Genomic DNA, 23070 nt, shown 5'->3' on the forward strand with positions numbered 1-23070 from the left:
CTCAAGCATCGCAGAACACTGAGATGCCGCCAACACATCTGTTTAAGCTGCCGAATATGAGGCAACCGGGCATCAAAAACCACATCCAAAAACCTATGTGACTCCACCACAGCAAGAAGTTCGCTGTCAAGATAAAGCCGCGGCTCCGGGTGAACAGTGCGTCACCGGCAGAAATGCATAATGCAGGTCTTGGCAGCCGAAAACTGGAAGCCATGCGCTACAGCCCAAGACTGCACTTTGCGGATAGCGCCCTGCAGCTGACGTTCAGCAGCGGCAATGGCAATGGAGCTATAGTAGAGGCAGAAGTCGTCAGCATACAGCGAAGCGGAGACAGACGTTCCCACAGCCGCAGCGAGCCTGTTAATTGCAAGTAAAAACAGGCAGACACTTAAGAGTGATCCCTGTGGTACCCCGTTCTCCTGAACTTGGGAGGAACTGTGGGAGGCCGCAACTTGCACGCGGAAGGTACGATGCGACAGAAAATTGTGTATGAAAATCGGCAGCGGACCCCAATCATGAAGTGTAGAGAGGATGTGATGGCGCCATGCCGTATCGTACGCCTTCCGCATGTCAAAAAAGGCAGTGATGAGATGCTGACAGCAGCAAAGGCCGTACAGATGGCGGACTCCAGGCTCACCAGATTTTCGGCGGCAGAGCGGCCTTTACGGAACCCACCCTGAGACGGAGCCAGGAGGCCCCGAGACTCAAGTACCCAACTCAATCGCCGGCTCACCATCCGTTCGAGCAACTTGCAAAGAATGTTGGTGAGGCTAATGGGGTGGTAGCTGTCCACCTCCAAAGGGCTCTTGCCAGGTTTTAAAACGGGGATGACAATGATTTCCTGCCATTGCGACCGAAACTCACCCTCAACGCAGAGATGTTTGTAAAGACAGAGGAGGCGTCGCTGGCAGTCCACTGAAAGGTGTTTCAGCATCTGACAGTGGATGCTATCTGGCCCAGGAGCGGTATCGGGGCAAGCGGCTAGGGCACTGTGAAATTCCCACTCACTGAATGGAACATTGTAAGATTCAGGATGGTGGGTGCGAAATGAAAGGTTCCGACATTCCATCTGCTCTTTAATGGAGCGGAAGGCCAGTGGGTAATTTGCAGAAGCGGAACTCAGAGCAAAATGCTCTGCCAAGCAGTTGGCAATTACGTTGGAGTCAGTACAAACTGCTCCATTCAGCGGGAGCGCAGGGACGCTGACAGGGGTCCGATAGCCATAGAGGCGTCGAATCTTGGCCCAGACCTGCGATGGAGAGACATGGAGGCCAATGGTGGACACATACCGCTCCCAGCTCTCCTGCTTGTGTTGGCGAATGATGCGGCGGGCCCGCGCACGGAGCCGTTTAAAGGCGATGAGGGTTTCTAAAGATGGATGCCGCTTGTGACGCTGGAGCACCCGCAGGCGACCACCAAGGCACAGTCCTCCGCTGAGGGGACCCAGAAGAACGGGGAATGGCAGATTCTGCGGCAGTAACGATGCCGGTGGTGACCGAATGAACCACCGCATCGATGGCGTCATTAGAGAGAGGCTCAATAGTGGCAATGGAGGAGAACAAGTCCCAGTCAGCCTTATTCATAGCCCATCTGCTAGGCCGCCCAGAAGAGTGATGTTGTGGCAGTGACAGAAAGATTGGAAAGTGGTCACTGCCACACAGGTCGTCATGCACACTCCATTGGACAGACGGTAAGAGGCTAGGGCTGCAGATCGAAAGGTCGATTGCGGAGTATGTGCCATGTGCCACACTGAAATGTGTGAAGGCACCATTGTTTAAAAGGGAGAGGTCGAGCTGTGCAAATACATTCTCAATGGTGGCGCCTCGGCCTGTTGCCACCGACCCACCCCACAGAGGGTTATGGGCATTGAAGTCACCCAGTAACAAGAAAGGTGGCGGCAATTGGGCTATCAGCACAGCCAGGACATGCTGTGGGACATCACCATCCGGTGGAAGATACAGACTGCAGACAGTAACAGCCTGTGGTGTCCACAACCAAACAGCGACAGCCTCTAAAGGTGTTTGTAGAGGGACAGACTCGCTGTGAAGAGAGTGAAGGGCATAGATGCAGACGCCACCAGACACCCTTTCATAAGCTGCCCGGTTCCTCTAATAACCCCGATAGCCACGGAGGGCAGGGGTTCACATCGCTGGAAACCAAGTTTCCTGAAGAGCAATGCAGAAGAAAGGGTGAAGGCTGATAAGTTGTCGGAGCTCAGCTAGATGGTGGAAGAAGCCGCTGCAGTGCCAATGGAGGATGATATTGTCCACAGCTGAAAAAGGCATGAAGGGACTGGGGAGGCAAATTACGCCACTGGGTCACCTGCTACCTCTGATTGAGCACCTGTGGAAGTGCTATCTATTGCGTCTGAGGGACTGGCGAGATCCAGGTCCTCAGCGGACGCCAGAATCTCCACCTCATCTTCAGACGCAGAGCTTGTAGGAAGCAGTGGGATGGCTGCCACCGCAATGTCGGGATTCTTGGGAACCATTTTCTTTTTTTGTTGCTTCGCACGTTGTGCCTTGGGGGGGTTCAGGCTGGGAGGGCTTCACTGGGTCACTGTCAGGGACAGACGACGACTGTGATGCCCTACAACCAGCGACCAGTGGTTGTTTCAGCCACTTGCGGGTGTCCGCGTTTCCGCTGGTTGGAACGTGCGAAGGGAGGTCCCCAAGGGACCCCTTCCTGGAGAGAGGAGTCGAAGAAGTCTTACGCTTCTCCGGCTGGGAAGGGGGAACTGATGTCCCCGATGGTTGGGGGGGGGGGGGGGGGGTTGCTCCTGAAGTAGATGGAGCAGGAGCAACAGGGAGTGAAGTGCCCCCCACCATCAAGGGGGCAGGTGTGGTCCTTCGACTCTGAGAGCTGACTGCATGTGTTGCAGCTGATGTAACTGTAGCAGGAGTGACAGTGGCAGCATAAGAAGACATCATGCGCCCGGGATGAAGCCGGTCAAATTTCCGTTTAGCCTCCGTGTAGGTCAGTCGGTCCAGGGTCTTCAATTTCCATTATTTTCCTTTCCTTCTGCAGAATCAGCAGAATCAGACAGTCCGGCGAGCAAGGGGGATGGTGCTCTCCACAGTTGACACAGATGGGAGGTGGGGCACATGGCATATCAGGATGGGATGGTCGACCACAATCGCGACATACGAGGCTGGAAGCACAGCATGAAGACATATGGCTGAACTTCCAACACTTGAAGCACCACATCGGGGTGGGGGGGTGGGAGGGATATATGGCTTTACATCACAACGGTAGACCATCACCTTGACCTTCTCAGGTAATGCACCACCCTCAAAGGCCAAGATGAAGGCACCGGTGGCAACTTGATGATCCCTCGGAGCCTGGTGGACACGCCGGACGAAATGGATACCTCATCGTTCTAAGTTGGCGCGCAGCTCGTCATCGGACTGTAAAAGGAGATCGCTGTGGAAAATAATGCCCTGGACAATATTTAAGCTTTTATTGGGTGTGATAGTAACTGAAACATCCCCCAGCTTCTTACAAGTGAGCAAGGCCCGTGACTGTGCAGGGGATGCTGTTTTTATCAAGACTGAACCGGACCACATTTTGGACAAGCCCTCCACCTCCCCAAACTTGTCCTCTAAATGCTTTACGAAGAACTGAGGCTCACGGATACAAAGGATTCCCCATCAGCTCTGGTACAGACGAGATACCAAGGGCCCTTCCCATGGGCACCACCCAGCCACAGCAAGGGCAATCTGGCAGGATGGCCATTGCTGGGAGTCCTGATGCCCCAGGGAGATGGGCATCTACTCCTTGGCATACATGGGGAGTAAACGGCGCAGGCATCAGCAGAGCGATCCCTGTGTTGTCAGCGGGCTACAACCAACAGGGTACATGGCGGCCCCAGCACAACAGACTGGCTACCATGCTGGATTTTAGGTGACATATAGTCCATGGTCGCCGTCAGTGCAGAAAGTGGCACTACACATTGCATGGCAGAAACTGCACGCAGGAACGTATCCATGCCCAAGAGATGGAGAGCAGGCAGGACTGCAATGCAACAATGAATAAGTTGGCGAAAGATCTCAATGCAAGATGGACACAATGCGCCAAGTAAGGCGCCCCTCCCCAATCGGCTCGCTCTTCGGAAAAATTTTGAGATATGGAGGTCAAACCCAACAGGGGACCATCACATAAGGCCAAAACATTTGAGACTCCCTTTAGTCGCCTCTTATGACAGGCAGGAATACTGCGGGCCTATTCTTACCCCCAAACCAGCAAGAGGGTTGGAAACATATGCAAATCGGATAGGACCAAGTCGGGGCTGTATGGAGGATGTTTGGTGATGGTGAACCCATGACAGTGGATTGTTGCAGATGTTGCAGCATTTGTGTGTGGGCTGGCATTCTCATACTGATGAAGAGGACGCTCCATGTGTGGATGAACTCTTCAAATTTGTGCTTTCAGAAACCTGACTGCAGCGTGCTTTTTCTCATGCACCGACTGTTACATTACACATTGCCATATTACATGTCACAAAATGAATCCCAACAATCGCAGAGGGTTGCAACTTGGTTCAGCGAAGTGGGAAAGTCAACAAAGTAATATGCATGACGTGTAGAAACTCAACTAATATCGAGAACAGAATAAAAAATTCAGAGGCATTATTTTTCAGCACCTCCTCCTAGATAGAGCAACAGCCCATCAGATATTGTTTTGCATGAGAAGAGGACTTATTTGCACCCACAAATCTGTACCTGGGACTGACAAAGTGAACTTTGGGTGAGTAATCATTTTCTAGACAAACAGTTGGCCTGTTCATTACCTGAGATATCCACAAGACCTGGGACACCAGAGAAACAGAACTGAGCAGGCAGTATGACAACAAAAGCATATCCCATCACACCCACAATTTTAGAGCAGTCAGTGTAAATGATGGTAGCTAAGAGATGAAAAGACACTGACACGTCAAAGACCAGTCTACTTCAAGGACCTAATTTGTGGTTTGGGTACTAAACAAGAATATTGGGGGATGCAGGAAAATTTGGGGAGAACATGCTGAGGTGCTTAAATGGAGGCCTGTCATAGATGGAGGCCTGTCAGAGTACCTGAAGGTGCATTCCAATTGGTAACCCCAACTGAGGTGGCAAGGAGGGTATCAGGAGGTCAATGCCCATTGTATGCAAAAAGAATCTGATAAGTTGGGTGATTAGGAAATTGTTGGATAGTGATTACATTAGTGAGCAAGGGTTGGTACTATGGGAACTGAGCAGGTCAGATCCCTTCTTTAGAAAAAAAGCTGAAGGTTCTCTTGAGCCATAAACCTCCAATCACGATGAGAGCAGGACTCTGTAAATATGGAGAGGAACAGTGCAGTCACTACCCCAAGCGATGTGGTCAAGGACACAGAGACTTGCCACTAGTCTTTAGGTGACAATTATGGGGCAACCATGGCAGCTTTTTATGAAACCAAAGTCCCAAAAATTGGGACAACAATGTCCAACCACTGGACATCCAAGTTCTGGGACAGGACAGGCTGTGGTATGACGACAGAAATGCATGACTCGCATTTTCATAGGATAGAACTGCAAGCCAAGGCCAAGGATCCAAGTGGAGACTCTTTGGATGGCACCTTGGAGCTGGCAGCCAAGGCTACTGATTGAGAGCTATACCAAATGCAGAAGTCATTGACTTATAGCATGGGGTTGATCAGTGGTCTGCTGGAGGTAACTACTTCATCGATAGTGGTGAAGGAAAGCGTAACACTTGACACAGAGCCCTGTGGGAGACAGTTCTCTTGGACCCGTGGGCCACTGAGCAATGTACCAAATCTAACGTGAAACAACCAACGAGATAAAAACCGATGAATAAAAGTTGGCAGGGTGCCAAGGAAGCCCCAGTGAAGGAGCGTAAATAAAATGTGACATCATGAAGCAGTTTTGTATGCTTTATGTTAGTCAAGAAAGGCTGCAATGAGGAGCTGGCATTTACGAAAAGCCTGTTGGACTGCTGTTTCCAACTTAACCAGATGGTCAGCTGTGGTTTGTCCCTCCCATAAACCACAATGACAGAGTGATAAAAAGACCTGTGATTTGATAGCCCACTGTAATTTGTGCACCTCCATGACTTCAAGCAGTTTCCTTAGCACACCGGTGGCGCTAATCCATCAGTACCTGTCAATGGACATTCAGCTTTTGCCTGGCTTAGGGACTGGGATGATGATACTGCCTCACCACTGAGAAGGGAAACCACCTTGTAGCCAAATATGATTGTAGACCATGAGTAGATGGAGTCTTTAAGTAACATTGAGATGTTGAAACATCTGATAATGATCCGAATCAATATGTGTGTGTGTGTGTGTGTGTGGGGGGGGGGGGGGGGGGCAGTATTGTATATGGGGACAGAAGATGGAAGCACCACCCAGTCACATGGAGCCTTTTATGAATTTGAAAGGTAGCCCAGTAAGAAGAGGATGCCTATGCTGTTGCTAAGTGGGTTGGTCACAATGCAGTGTAATCCACTGAATGAGCCAAAACATTGTGACCACCTGCTTCATAGCTTGTTTGTCCATTTTTGGAATGAAATACATCACTGATTCTGCATATCAGAGATCCGACAGCTTCTTGGTAGGTTCATGGAGCTATGTGGCATTAGACGTCTATGCACAGGTTATGTAATTTGGATAAATAACGAGGCTGCTGAATTGCGTATGTGGTGATGGCACCCGATAGTGACTCAGATGGATTCCATAGGATTTGAATTGTGAATTTGGCCACTGGGACATCAATGTGAGTTCACTAACATGCTTCTCAAACCATTGTACCATGGTTTTGGCTCTGAGACCTGGACAATGATACTGATGAAAGATGACATTGTCATCGGGAAAGACATCAAATACGAGGGATGCAGGTGGTTCGCAGCTGTCAGCATGTCTTCGATTGCTACCACAGGTCCTATGCAAGCAGAGGAGAATATCTCCCACAGCTTAATACCGCTCCCAACAGCCTGCGTCTGCAGTGCACTGCATGGTTCGAGCTACCATTCACCATGTTTCGAGCTACCATTCACCTCAATGATGGATTTTGTGGAGACAACCATCAACCTAGTGTAGCAAAAATGTGATTCACATGAAGAGCCGATACGTTTCCATTGATTGACGGTTGAATCCCAATGGTCCTGTGCCCATTGCAATTATAATTGACAATGTCACTGGATCAACACTGGACACGTACAGCTGATTTTTGTGGACTGTGGGCAAAGCTCTTCCTAGACTGTTCAACAATCTCCAACATGCAGGTGACCTGGTGGTTTATCATTTCACAGCGAATAACTCCTCTCAACAAAGTTCTTGTGTCAAAAGTAAATTGTAAGCCTGCTTGAAAGTTCTTTAGCACATTTGGTGTGAAATTTATGTCGAACAGTTGTTCCAGAGTTTGTTTCATGAAACCAAAACATGCAGCGTGCACACTCCGCACCAGTGTAAGTAGCCATTTTAACTGTGCACTACGCTGACACTTCTGCTGGTGGAATGAGATGGGATAGTGAGCACTATGTGAATAAAAATTGAAGTTGTTTGTAACAAAATGACTCATCTACCAATTCTGTAAGTTTCTTCAATAAATTTCTGTATCATTCCGAAGTTGTGAAGTCTTTTTGACTCACTCTGAACTACGCTTTCAAATGATGAAATGTGCTGTTAGAAACTGCTCCATCCAATGTGAGGTATAACACTATCTACTCACAAACAGCCAACATTCACAACTGTGATTTATGAAACAGAGACCACACGAGTAATCTTTTCTTATATACAGAATACAGATAGTGTTACTCTTCTACCTATATTGTGCAGTTGGCTAAACTGGTGATAATTTGCATATGCAAGTATGAAGTGCACTTCATACCAATTTGACATCTGTCACACACAGCCTTCATGGTGCTGCAATTTTAATGTTGAGCACTGTACTTCACCTTGGGCAAAAATGATGTCATCTACATAGCTAAAATATCTTTTATTATCGCTGTCTGGATTTATTAACGTAAATGGTTCAGTGAAGTCTCGTTACTTCTTTCTGGATATGTGAACAAAGACCATCACTTAATACACAAAAACAACATGTGTGCCATGTGCTACTTCTTGATTTATGCATCACTGGACCATAAAAATAACTTAATATTGTCACATAAATAAAATGTGTCACAGACCCAAACAGTCACTGGATTTATAGAACACTTCTTACCTGACCACATACACGAGCTCCCAATGTCCCCTAACCTTATTAGGCACATTCTCTTCTGCGGATTTTACTTAAGGACAGTGTCTAATTTTACTTAAGGACAGTGTCTATGTAAACAAAATGCATATGTTACTAGATTTAAAGCACAATAATCTGGCAGAAGCACAATGACTAGTGGGAAGATGTTACTGTGACTCATGACAAATATGTTTGGGATCATGAGTTAGGGTAAAGAGGAAACCCTTGCAATGAAGTGAATCACCACCATCACTGGTAAATTACATGCAAATTATGGTAATATCTGCACGACATGTGCAGATATTTTAAGTGTTAATGTATGATCTGCCACTAAATAACTTACCACTTGTTGGTGCATTTTGTACAGGCACTGACTTGTCAAGCCCAGTTGTCTTCATTATTTCTATAGTGCCAGGTGTTGTCTTCCTCATATCATCATCTGATTGCCAACCTATATACGGGTTGGGTTCCCTGAACCTTATTCCTTCAGTGGACCTTCTGCCTCTATCTTGATCCTTCGGTTCCAGTGTCCAAGGATACTGAAAAGGTAAACATTAAAAATTTTATGCTTCTACATGATCTGTGGAAAGTAGAGGAAACTAATGGTGGCATTACCTTTTTGGCAGAATAGATAAGACGACTGAACAGCATGTTTATCAAAGATGTGGTAAAATGTGGACACCCACATTGTGTAAAAAATTCATTTTTAGTATGTTTAACCTCTAACTTTAGTAATGTTCTGTATCTCTCAAAGCTACAGAGCAAAATGGAACATATTTCAGACTGTGTGTACTTTAGTAAACTGTACAGTCTGGGCATTGTGACTAGAGCTTGGAGATATGCACACATAGTAGCTTCAATCTGGTTTGTTACGGTAGGGGAAAAAGTTAATTCAGACTTGCTGCACCTATCTCTGCATTCACAGAGCCTATTCAATGCAGTCCAGAAACACTTAAGTGAATTAAGCACACCAGAGGAAAAAAACTGTCACCTTAAGAAGACATGACACTAACACCATATAAAACACTGCCTGTACTCTGATAATCATCTCAAATCCACAAATTTCTTCAAATTGTGGGGATGTTGACGGTTACATTTCACCTGCAGTTCCTTTAAAATCCAATATTGATCCCAACTCCCTGTCTAGTCTAAGTATTGCTATGGAAAATGTGTCAGACATACATGGACTACAGATGATAACCTTGCTAGCACCTCCCTGATCTGCAGCAGCAACGGCAAGCAAACAATGTGGTGCTACCCTCTGACAAGTGTTTTAACACTAAATACCACAGGCCACCTACTGCTAGGCAGTCTCTCACTAGTCTCTGAAGCCTTTAGTTATGTCCCATTGAATAACAGAGTTTTGATCTTGCCCGATTTACATTTGTGATTTGGAGTGCTCCCTGGACTATCGTATACACTTAAGACAACGTTGCTATGCTCTGGAATTGTTTTGAATGTCTGTTCACTTTGTTACCTCCACTGTCCTTTACTCCCGGAGCCACCTGTTTTGTTCTGCCAGTCTCTACGTTAGCAGAAAAGCAAGTTATCATGAACTGTGTTCTACTTATGCAGAGTAGGAAAGAAAAGTGGCAATGATAGTTTTCTCACAATGCAACTATTCCAGTGAAGTATGAATCCTGAATTTCTAAACCGGTGGCAGCAGGAGTTGCAACAGCAGGAAAAACACTGGGATTTCCAGCGGCAACATCAACTACAGAAACAGCGAGGAAAACATTAGGAATTCCACCAGCAATACTACTGTTACAGCTGCTGCAAAACCAACAACAGTGGGTGGCAGCAGTTTGCTTGCCTCCACCTATGACACTTGCTTGTTTTGATGAGCTGCTTCTTTGCAAGGCAAGTCAAATAACTGACCCTGGACATCTGTGTGTGCTATTACCATCTTCTAGTAGTAAACTGTATGAAGTGGTGCAAAAATTATGCCCTCTCTCAGATTCTAGTAGTTTGACTTTTTCTTATGTTTGTGGTTTGCTGAGTGATTACTACAGTCACTAAATTCACTTCATTGTAACTAGGTTCAAGTATAATTAATGTGTTAACTCAACATTGGCTGATGACTTACCAGGCTTGGCACGCAAGTCTGATTTTTCCTGTAACAGTGTGATACTTTGTATGCAAATACCTTAATCTAAGACTTTAGAGGCATCTGATTCCACCTTGAGTGACATGTTAAAAATTGCCAAAGCTTACATTGTCAGTAGTGTTAGTCACCGTTGTGCTCTACAATCAACTGGTGACTTCCAAGCAATGCCATCATCTGATTTACCAAACACCCATTCATACTGGAGTGTGCTGACACGAGATTCAGTAGTTAGTGGATCCCCTGCACCCATCTTCGGTAGATGAGCACCAATGGAAGCACTTTATTCACCATCAGTGTGTCCCAAAGTGAGTGGGGGCTAATGCAACATTTTCCTTCCCATCACTGTCAAAGGACACCCAAAAAGTTGGTGTCATCAAAGCATGTCCAAATTGCAGCCCACACCATCAATGATGTAACTGCCATTTCTGTGACACGATGTTTTGCATGTCACAAACCAAAGCATCTTGCAAGTGTCTGCTTTGGCCTGTGTGCAGTAAGTACATCAGCCGTCAGCACACTACATGCTATCTTGCACCCGTGCCCCTAACAGCAGTACACAAGATGCAGCCTCTCACATTGCACCTGGACATTAATGGCACAATGGTGGATTTCCAGTTAGACACAAACGTGGCAGTGTGTCTGGTTAGTGTGAACACATGCCGGAGCTTTGGTTCCTTGCAGCTGCAGTCTTCTCAGTAAAAAGTGATGATGCACAATGGCCAGTTGATCCATTGTGAGGGCACACCATAATCCAGGCTAAGTATAAGAATGTAACTCAGCACTATCCTTGCTGGTAGTCACCACTTGGATGACAACTAATATTTTTAGTTTAGATAAAACTGCACTGTTTGGTTTTCAAATTCTGTACCAAGTAAATCTCGTTTCAACTGTGATTCCACTCAAAGAACTCAATATGTTGTGCAAGCAATCTAAGCAGCTGTCTGAACCAACATTAGGTTGTACAACAGGGGTCCAGGCCCCACACATCCTTAACGCAATCAGCAGTGCTTAAGATTTGTCGAGCTCAACCAGTGCCTTTCACCATGCATGAGAAAGTTAAAGCTGAATTAGATAGGTTGCAAAGTGTGGTGTTAAAATCCAGCATCATCTAGCCAGTGAGCTACACTCATCTGGATCATTTAACATTTGTGGTGATTTTAAGTCTACCATTAATACTCAAGCAAATGTCAATTTGTATCCACTTCCTCGGCTGGAGGAAATGTTGGTTAAACTGGATGAGGGCCATTATTTTTCAGAAATAAATCCGACTGACATCTACTGTCCACATCGGCAGTTGTGGGTCATCATGGCTGGATGCCAACTGAAGAGTCCCATGTTCAATTCATGGCCAGGCTGGGGATTTTCTCCACTCCGGGATGGGGCATTGAAGTTGTCCTCATCCTCATTTCACCATCATCAACACGCAAGTCACCTAAATGGAATCAACTAAAACGACACACACATGGTGGAGTGCCGCCACTTGACAGAGAGAGACTGAAGCCTATTTTGGATTGCCTGTAGATAATTAGATGAAATAGTATTTAGTGATTAATACAGTATGCAACATGTATCATTACAGCAATCTGCCATTTAGAGGTACAAGCATCAGCAATATTTCAGAGATATCTTGAGGAAGTCATCCAAGGTATCCCCAACAGTGTTAATTACTTAGATGACTTATTAGTTACTGACGATATGCAAGTGCAGCACCTGCACAATCAACAGATGATTTTCAAGTGCCTCCAAGCTCATGGTCTGCATTGTCGTTTCAACAAAAGAATTTTCTTTGAGCCGATTTTCAGATACCTGGGATATATATTAACTAAAGATGGGCTCAAACCCACATGGGATCATGTGGACACAACCACTAACTTACTGGTTGCTAAGAACCTTGGAGAACTACAGTTGTTCCTCAGCAAAGCAAATTATTATGCCAAGTTGATTCCTGATGCGAGGCACAGTTCCCATCCACTCAATCAATTGCATAAAAATGTGTTAAATTTGTTTGGTCAAAGGCATGCAAGAAAGATTTTATGCAACTTAAAAAGTGCCTTAGATTGGGTCTTGTTTAACACCGTTCCATCCTGGCATGCATTTCAAACTTATCACTTATGCATAGGTTTGTGGCATTGGTTCCTTGCTGTTCCACAAGTACACTGACAGCACAGAACAGCCACTAATTGGTTTGTGGCATTGGTTCCTTGCTGTTCCACAAATACACTGACAGCACAGAACAGCCACTAACATTTGTATCCAAAACATTAAATGTCATGCAGGAAAATTATTTCCAAATTAAAAAAGAAGCACAGTTTATCTATCACATATGGTTCCCAGAAGTTCCATGTGTATTTGCATGGAATGAAGTTTCACTTAATGACCAATCACAAATCCTGTATTTCAGTGTTTGGCCCCCATTTGACGTTTCCCACAGTGCCTGCAATGGTGGGTAATGTTACTTAGTAACTATATCTATGAGATCCATTATTGGCTCTCCACGCACGAACTGCAATGCTGAAGCAATTTCCTACTTGCTGCATGGATCAGATGCTGAATTTGATAAGCAAGAAGGCACTGCATTCTACCTTTGACGCATATCAGTGACACACAACTGATAAATTTTTGATTACAAGATGTGAAGTAGCAGCTGAAATGAGCCATGATCCTCTCCTCTGCAGGGCGTTTGTTGTATGGCGGGATTGTCCGGAACAATTGCCGAAGGACATAGCCCCGGTATAGTGCACCAATTTTTTCTTATGGCACATGCTTAAGGTACTAAGGAGGGTCATTTTGCTAGCTATGAATGATGCTGAGTGCTGGGTGTTACTTCCTCCCACACTCTGCCCCCACATACTGAAGCTACTGCATACTGGGGAATGTGCAGAATGAAGGCAATCGCGTGGTGTCATGTACTGGCCTGATGTTGACAATGCCACTGAACGCACCATCTGGAACTGACATGCCTACGCCCACAAGAAATCGACCCAACAGTCTGAGCAACCCTGTAAAAGAGTGCATGTTGACTTTGCTGTACCATTTTGGGTAACAATGTCAATGCTAGTTGCTAACAAACTTTGTAACTTTCCATATACCATGTTGCTTGGATAGCTACAACTACTACGGCAGCTACCATCTGTGCTCTGTATGTAATATTTGCCCTAGGAGGGCACCTTCCACATTGTTTTTTGACGATGACCCTCTTTTAATTTGTGTTTCAGGATTTTTGTCAACCCATTCACAATGACCATTGCCCTTCCCATCCAACGTCGAATTTGGAAGCTGAGTTGATTGTCAGAACACACTAGAAGCAGCTGTGTAACATAATAACAGCCAACTCTGTGGTAGCACTTACCAGCTTCCTTGCCACTTACTGGTCCACACTCATAAATGGACATAGGTCGGCTGAAATTTTACACGGGTACAGCTTCGCGTACTGTTTGACCTTCTGCGCCCTACTCAGTCTGCCCACTGCCCCCATGCACAGCCATATTAGCATGTAGGCTCCCATGTCTGGGACCATACTTTCAGCTGGAATAGTGGATGGATCCTGGCGACCATCACTGGCAATAGGGGATGGCAGATGTTTGCTTGCAGCCAGACAGGAGCAGCTGGTCCAGAACCAGAATCAGCTCCATCCAGAACTTGACAGACACACCTCCACATCCCCCCTCGAAAGCTGGCTGTGCATGACCTCTGCAACCCATCCAGGGAAAAGCCAGACCAGCAGCCTGCTCTTCCCACTACAAGCTCCACCATTGTGTTAGGCATCAACCAGAAGTTGACAATGACTGGTGATTGAGCTGATGGAAGTGGAACTACTACTTCCACTATGTCATTTTTGGAACTCACCCCCACAACCTGTGGTCCCCTGCTCTCACCATCAATGGAGGTTGAGCATTTTTGGCCAGTGACGCCCATGGTGGCTGAACCTTTGGTCCCATCTTCACCACTTCTGCCATATATTCCCCTACAGGCTAGCTCAAGCTGCGCCCAGGACCCTGTAGAGTAGCCAGGACTCCCACAAAGGTGCCACTTCCTAACCCCAGCCAATCACATTGATGATGTACTGCAGGAGCTTTAGCCAAAATTCCTGTATTTCTCTCTCTCCCATTCCTCAGTGAAGTCAGCACATGCTAGGTCATTTTTCAGCTCTAAGTGGCAATTAAAGAGGGAGGGCTTTAGTATCCGACAGTGATTTGGATTCCTCACCTAGCCCAAGTATTGGCAGGGAGACTACGTGTGAGATACTTGAGCTACAGACGATAGCTGTGCCTTGTGTGTGCGCAAAATGCAGCAGCCACAGGAAACACATGAGGTAGCACAACCCTCTGATGAATGTTTGCCACTTAATACTGCAGCCCGACTATTGTTAGCTAGTCTCTCACTAGTTTCTGAAGCTTTTAGTTATGCACCATTGAATAGTAGAGTTTTGACATTGCTCGATTTACATTTGTGATTTGGACTACTCCCTGGAGTGTTGTATATGCTTAAGATGGCTTTGCTACACTTTGGACTTCTGGTTATCCATTCACTTTGTGAATTCCACTGTCATTTACCTCCGGAAATGCCCATTTTGTTCTACCCGTCTCAATGTTACCAACAGTGAGTGTTACCATGAAGCGTGTTCAACCTATGCAGAGAGGGACAGCAAAGTTCTAGGCATGTTATACAGGATTAAGATCAGGTGATTTAGCAGGCAAATTGAGGTATGATTGGGTGTCCGACTCTTTGTCAAAATGGGGATGTATGTACGTAAGCAACTGTGTGAACACGGTTTTTGTCATCTTGGAAAATGAGTGTATCCACATAATATTTATCATGGAGATGTAGAAGGAAGGGCAACAAGTGGTTACCAAGAACGTTAAAATGAATGTCCTACTGCACGTTCACACTAACCTGAATGAATGGGTCCAAGTTACGGCACAATAAACACACACAAAACATGGAACCTCCACCAACTTGAACTACACCCTTGACACAATGCCAGTTCAATGCCTCACTACGTCGAAGTGCTCTCGATGCACTGTACTGTTTGAAAAGAAGCAAAATCATGACTCATTGGACCACACTAAACGCCAGCTACTGTCCAGTTTCTGTGTTTTTTGACCTTCTGATGATGTACAACATTCTCCGATACTGTGGGCAGTCGCCTTTTGTGAGGTACCTGACTCAAAATGTCCATTATATAGTTTCCTTCCCAATGTTCACTCAGAAACTGGCTGATATGGACCTGCATTCATTGACAGTAGCAGTTCCTGCAAGATTTGAAACTGATTGTCATTGACAAGGCATGACACTCATCTCCTGTCCCTGTTGATTAGGATGTTTTTCCCATCACTGTTCTTAAACTGTGTATCATGGCTCTGAGTGGAACACCTTTCCTTGTAGCCACAATGAACAGTTTGTGTTTATACATCAACAAATCAGCCGAACAGCATACATGCCCTGTCATGATCTATGCCAATGGTGGAGGGTGATTCAAAAATTTGATTTTTTTTTTTCATCTTAAATCAATATTTAGAGTTTTGTGAACAAAATGGTAGTAAAATGAATCAATTTGGACATTGCAAACATCTTTAAAAACAAATTTAAACATATGCCAGTGTGCCGCTGCGGTTGGATGTCAAATGGTGTCATTATTATTTGCATTGACCTAGAAGCGTGAGATGCAGAAAGAAACAAGGTTTCACAGTACAACAGAAGGAAAGTAACAGTGTTTAGTTTGTAATTACATAAGACAAAAAACAGCTTTTCTCTGGGTTCCTTTAATCGGTTTTTTGGTTCATATTTCCGTCTATGAGAGCGTTTTTCCCTGGGGAAGAAACCGTGTATTAAGTTGAAACTGACATCACGTACTAAAGTCGGTGGTCGCTTGGCGGTGTCAAAGTTTGAAGCTTGTAAGTGAAGGCAGCGAGGAGTTAGGGTAATTTATGCGCTCACGATGTGTCTAATTTATGTGATTCTCTCACTGTCACGGCTAGCGAGCGGGCAGCTAGCAAGCGGAGCGCAGCGGAGTCGCATGCAAAGTCGCATGCTAAGTCGGGAAGCCATGAAACAAAAAATTCCGCATGAAAAATGGGTTCTTGAGAAAACTAAAGAGGCCAGAATAGCACCGAGGAGCAAGAAAAGGAAGATAGAAGATGAAGAACACACAGATCGAGAATATTATGCAACTGGAAGGTTTTAAGAACAACAGAGGTGAGTAACAGTTGAAATGTACCTTCAAACTGAATTTCCCATGAATCAAATTTTCTGACATGTTTATTTTATGCAATTGTGAAAAACTATTTGAGCTGCAGGTCTGAAATTTGTGATATTTCCGGCTACCATTTGGAGAAAAGTAGACTACAGCCACCAGCTTACTATCGCCACGAGGAAAAACATACCTTTATTAATTATAAAAAAATATCTTGATTTTGATTGTCTAATTTATGTATTTATAGTGGAAAAACTATTGACTGAAATCATTTGATTGGAGTCTACTTTTTAGACAACAATGTCATGTGTGCACAAAATTTTAAGCATCTAGGAAAAGTATTTAATAAGTCTATAGACTTTAAATATTCCTCACCAAATCAATCAACCTACATCAACCTATATTTACAACAGTTTTACGGCTCATATTGCTTTTGTTTGTACCTTCTATCTATCTGCAATCTATTGCTTAAAAAATTAAGTCATATACTGAAATTTGCAACTATTTCACAGGACATCTGAAATCTTCAGTTCTCCCAGGTCCAACTGGCTTGCCACATTTCAGGTGATCCATGCATATTCACTGCATATTCACCAGCGGATGGAAAATTAAGTCATGAAAGAGCTTCAGTGAAAATGTTTATTCAATCACAGACAGTTTACACACACAAGAAATGGTACTGTTCTGGAGGATATACTCTTCAAAATAAAATACAAGCCTACATTTGCTGCCACTGCTACCATGGAGAACTCTGCATTTACCATTTTGGTACCTACACTGTCTAATAAAAAAAAAAAAAGGGGAAGCATCAAAGCGAAATTAAATTTCACGGGTTGAGAGGGCAAGTGACATTTTATTTAAGTGATTACAAAGTGACTCAAATTTACATATATCTTGGCATTATGAGCCCACTTATCAGTATGATGTTGCAAATAAATAAATAAATAATACTGGCAAAGCAAGATGGACATAGTTCTGCCAACATAGGTATTTTGAAACGACAGTTGAGGAAGAACTAGAAATACCCTGGTTTAGACTGAGAACAAGTTATTCAGAATGACATACAGACAAATTCTTAATGGTTACCCCACAAAATTGCTTTGCAGATTTGTTTACCAACATTCTGATCATCCAGTGACACAGCAATGGCATGACAACTTAAGACCGGGTGCGACGTACATTGTAGTTATAAGTTGCAGCAAGTATTGTTGCAATGGCCAAGTCACAATTAACATTGAAATGAAAGGAATGTGTGTTTACTTCCAGTTAAAAGCCACAAATCCCACAACTAAGCTTAACAAATTTGGGAGTACACAATGAATCAGTTGGCTCCCTTAAGGAAAATCAAATTAAATGCCAATACCACAGTTATTAGGGTGCAACATAAATTTAACTTACAGTGATTTAATTGTTAACTGTAGAACTGGTCTTGGCCAATGAAATTTAAATGAAGGGGAGAGCCTCTCAAGATAGCTTGCACAATTGTATTAGGACCGCAGAAGAAACAGTTCATGAACTCAACACTTGTTTATTTTAGTCTGCAATTCTACAAAGGACAGTAACTATAGTATTATTCTGCAAGTAATGGCCCACCTGGTTGGATTAGTGACTCCTAAACTACGAGGTCATCGGTCTCTTGTTCGTGATAAAACAATGCCACAAGTGTGAGAATAAACCAGACGAGACATATAACACAAAAAGGAAAAACCACAAGAACGAAGGAAAGGCAAGAAACACTAAAAGGAACACAAGAAGACAAGAAAACAACAGAGAGACGCTAGAAACAGAAGAAAGTAAAACAAGAAAGCAGATTACAGTGGCTGGCCGACCACGATGTAGCGGGACTTTGAATTTCGCCGCGCTGCACTCGTTCCCTCAGACATGAATTGTGCCGTTGCAGCGGTATGAGCACTCGACGGCAGAGAAAATACTAAAATTGTAACTCTTTTTTGTTTTTCTATCCGTTTTTTGTTTGTCCCTTGATAGCCGAAGCTTAAGGCAGACATGATCTGAGGAAGACGTTACAAAAACTTATTAGCTAGTCTTGATCTGATTTTAATGTGTAGACATATTGTGGAAGTTGTTAAGAAATTCGGAGGATGGAAGTAGCAAAGTAAATTAAATAGCATACAGTATCAAGATGATTTTAACTGGTATAAATTAGTGATTCCTGGACGATTGCAAGATTTCGGAGCAGACTTTTCACGACGAAATGAAGGAGATTTTTGAAGACCTGGATGCCGCACGAAAGAAGACAAGTTAACCTGGTAAAGGATGAACTCTTATCTACGCCACTTCCCCCTGTCAGTTACACTTTGTTATTCTCTGTTTCTTTTCAATAATTTTTGTAGTGGAAATTGGTTTAACTTTTGCTCAAAAACGCCACAAGGACCACCCCAACTATAGCTTTGTAATCTCCCCACGGAAATTTACCCTCTACCACGCAATAATTAATAATGGTCAATCAAATCATCCACATTTATTCACTTTTAGAAAGTATCTGATCGGATTTCTAGTAATATATGCGCTGACAGCCCGTCGGCGCCAAGGTATTTTGCTAGTAAGATTATTCTTTGGAATAACAGAGATACATAGATGTATTCTCCATGGTTATTATAGACAGAGAGGGAGAAGGAGTACAGCTTCGGAAGTATCGGTCGGAAGATTGTCGGGTTGCTAAAAGAGATATTTGCTCTTCTTCTCGCTAAAACGAGCTAGTAAAGTTTGTGCCACTAGCGTGTTATTGGTGGATAGAGAAAAACAGTAAACGAAAATTACGTAAGACTTGGAATCAACAGAAAACGGAACATGTAATTGAGATGGATTGAATATACTATTTTCCTCAGAAATAAGGTTTGTGACCCTTTTATTCTAGAGTGAATGACGAATGAGTTCTCTGTCTGAATCATTGATGATTGTCTTGGCCCTGTAATTAGTGGGGAAGTTTCAGCTGTGACGAAGAGAGCCTGCAGTCTCCGAGTTTTGATAAAATCGTCCAAAAAGGCTTCGTCCACATCTGAAATTCTAAATCTGTCGTAAAATGAACGAATTGTTCAAACGATCGATTTTTCCCAACTGAATGCAGCGCTTAACAATAATAACAAATGTAAAGATCTTTTCCAGCAAACCAGCCGCTGAATATTAAGACGAAGGGCTCCACCAGAGATTCTATTCGGCTGATTCCACGTAAATAAAATAATAGATTTAAAACTATACACAGATAAACGACAGAGAGAGAGAGAGAGAGAGAGAGAGAGAGAGAGAGCGAATGAAACTCGAGAAAATACTCAGAATCCTCAATTAGCATAATTGTTTGCCTGTCTTATCACGGATAAGCCCAAAAGATAAAACAGGAGGCCCTAACTGTATTGTACCGATTTATGTGTGAGAGTGAAGGGCTAATAAAGGCGACAGATACACCTCTGTACAGACAAAACATTACACCAAGTTAGTGCCAAGCTGCATTCACATACTTTCATCAATTACAGTAGAATTCATTATAGCTTTTCTGTAATATGAAGTCCGATCTGCATTTCTTTCTTTCTTTCCCTTGTTTCACGGTCATTAACGATTAAAAAAAAAAAACATTTTCACTTACGATTTCTTCCCACATTTTCAACCTTTTTTTCTTTTTCTTTTCTTCTCTCTCTTCTTTTTTTATTAACCACTACAACGAGAATAAAAAGAAAAAGCCAGCCACTCTGTGACACAGAGGGATAAAGGACATGTGCTAAAACTTAGATCAAATGATAAAACCTACCCTCATGAATAAAATGTAAAACTAAATCACCCAATGAGGCGTTGTCAGATAAAATGAGCAGCAACGAGTCCGGTAACCCAAGATTTCGTTGCTGGGCAGTCAAAGTGGGACGTGCACCAGAATATGGGACACTGTCAACCGGGCGCTGCACCGACACTGAGGCAGGTCTTCATGGTGCAAGAGGTAACTGTGGGTTGCCCATGCATGGCAAGTGCGGATCTGGCAGAGGACAACTGATTCCCTGCGAAAGGCCTGCATGGAAGACTTCCACACATTCGAAGTCTCCTTAGTGACACGAAGTTCGCTGTGCATATTGTCATGCCGTTCCATCTCCCAAAGCCGAAAAACCCTGCAGCGTAAGTCAGAACACAGGTCAGGTTCAGATGTGCCCATCTCCAGAAGCAGTTTCTGTGTAGTCTGTTTGGCCTGCCCGTCGGCAAGTTCATTGCCTGGGATGCCGACGTGTCCTGTGGTCCACATAAACACCACTGAACGACGGGACTGGTCCAGAGCATAGATGGACTCCGGTATGGACGCCACCAAAGCATGGCGAGGGTAGCACTGGTCGATAGCTTGTAGGCTGCTCAAGGAGTCAGTACACAGAAGAAATGATTCCTCGGGGCATGAACGGATATACCGAAGTGCACGAGATAGGGCCACCAGCTCTGCAGTGAATACACTCCAGCCGTCGGGCAAGGAATGCTGTTCAATATGGCCTCTGTGGACAAAGGTGAAGCCAACATTACCATCAGCCATCGAGCCGTCGGTGTAAACCACTTCAGAGCCCCAGAACACTTCAAGAATCAAGAGGAAGTGACAGTGGAGAGCCGCAGAGTTAATGGAGTCCTTAGGGCCACGCGAAAGCTCCAGGCGAAGCTTCAGCCTACAGCTACACCACAGAGGTGTATGTGAATGGACCTCGAGGAGAGGTGGTGAAGGGAAGGACTTCAGTTCAGACAGAAGAAATCACACGCGAACAGCTATCGTTAGCCCTGACCTGGGCCGCCTGGGCGGGAGGTGAACTGCCGTGGTTGGGAAAAGAAAGCAGTAATCAGGACGTTCAGGAGAGCTATGAATGTGTGCAATGTAACTGGCGAGCAGTTGTGAATGTCTGATCTTCAATGGAGGGACTCCAGCCTCTACCAATACGCTTGTCACTGGACTCGTCCTAAACGTTCCTGTCGCTAGTCGAACTCCGCAATGGTGCAATGGGTCAAGCAAACGCAATGCTGAGGGTGCTACCCAACCATAAATCACACTCCCGTAGTCAAGGCAGGATTTAACAAGGGCTCTGTAGAGCTGCAGCAGTGTGGAGCAATCTGCACCCCAGTTGGTGTTGCTCAGGCAGCGGAGGGTATTGAGGTGCTGCCAACACTTCCATTTAAGCTGACAAAGATGAGGAACCCAAGTGAAATGAGCATCGAAAACCAGACCTAAGAATCAATGTGTCTCCACTACAGTGAATGGATCATCATTACGATAAAGAGCTGGTTCCAGATGAACGGTGTGACGCCGACAGAAATGAATGAAACACGTCTCCCATGACTGTGCCTTGTGGATGGCTCCCTGTAGGCGACATTCAGTAACACCAGTACTGGAGCACCAGTACGAAATGCGGAAGTCGTCTGCATACCGAGAAGGTGAGACGGAGGGCCTGACAGCTGCTGCTACAATGTTAATTGCCACTAAAAACAGAGAGACATTCAATACATAGCCCTGCAGGACTCCATTCTCCTGGATATGGATGGAGCTATGGGAGGCACCAACTTGGACATGGAAAGTACAGAGCGACAGGAAGTTCTGGACAAAATCGGGAGCGGGACCCGGAGACCCCATTCATACAATGTGGCAAGGATATGATGTCGCCAGGTCGTGCTGTATGCTTTACATAAGTCAAGAAAGACGGCAACCCCAGGTGTTGGCATCTGGAAAAGGCTGTTCGGATGGCAGACTCAATGGACACAAGATTATCAGTGGTAGAGCGGCCCTGGCGGAAGCCGCCCTGACATGGAGCCAGTAGGTCACTTGACTCCAGGACCCAACCCAACCGCCAACACACTATAGGTTCCGGCAGTTTACGAACAATGTTGGTGAGGCTGATGGGCCAATAGCTATCCACATCAAGCGGGTTTTTACCGGGTTTGAGCACCGGAATGATGGTGCACTCCTGCCATTGTGACGAAAAGTCGCCATCACACTAAATCCAGCTGAAGATCATTAGGATATGTGGCTTCTAGTCAGATGAGAGATGTTCAATCATCTGGCTGTGGATCTGATCAGGCCCAGGAACTGTGTTGGGGAAATGTGCAAAGGCACCGAGAAGCTCCCACTCTGTAAATGGGGCGTTATAGGATTCACTGTGGCGTGTAGTGAATCAGAGGACTTTTCCTTCCAGCCACCATTTGAGAGTGCGAAAGGCTGGGGGTTAATTCTCCGACACAGAGGCCTGAGCAAAGTGCTTAGCTAAGTGCTTGGCAATCGCGTTTGTGTTGGTAGATAACATGCCATTTATGGTAACACTGGGAACACCTGCTGGAGTCTGGTACCCGAAAAGACGTTTGATCTTTGCACAGACTTGCGAAGGTGACGTATGGCACCCAACAGTCGAGATGTATCTCTCCCAACACTCCTGTTTCTGTTGTTTGATAAGTTGGCAAACGTGGGCACGGAGCCGTTTAAAGGCTATGAGGTGCTCCAGGGAAGGGTGCCACTTATGCTGCTGTACAGCTCGCTGACGCTCCTTAATTGCGTCAGCGACTTCTGGCGACCAGGGGCACCCTAAAGAGCAAGGGAT

General features: G+C 44.9%; 1 protein-coding gene across 1 annotated transcript in view; it reads right to left on the reverse strand.

Annotated features, from left to right (window-relative positions):
• Nucleotides 1-8559: 8559 nt before the first annotated feature.
• Nucleotides 8560-23070, reverse strand: part of LOC126140954 (mitogen-activated protein kinase kinase kinase 7-like) — a gene marked incomplete at its 3' end in the record, with an annotated part of 91889 nt that continues 77378 nt past the window's right edge. The window contains exon 9 of the mRNA XM_049915241.1: nucleotides 8560-8755. Within this exon, the coding sequence (XP_049771198.1) occupies nucleotides 8560-8755 (196 nt within the window). The remainder of the gene's footprint in view (nucleotides 8756-23070) is intronic.

The sequence above is a fragment of the Schistocerca cancellata genome, unplaced genomic scaffold (genome assembly GCF_023864275.1).
Source record: "Schistocerca cancellata isolate TAMUIC-IGC-003103 unplaced genomic scaffold, iqSchCanc2.1 HiC_scaffold_708, whole genome shotgun sequence".
NCBI lineage: Eukaryota > Metazoa > Arthropoda > Insecta > Orthoptera > Acrididae > Schistocerca > Schistocerca cancellata.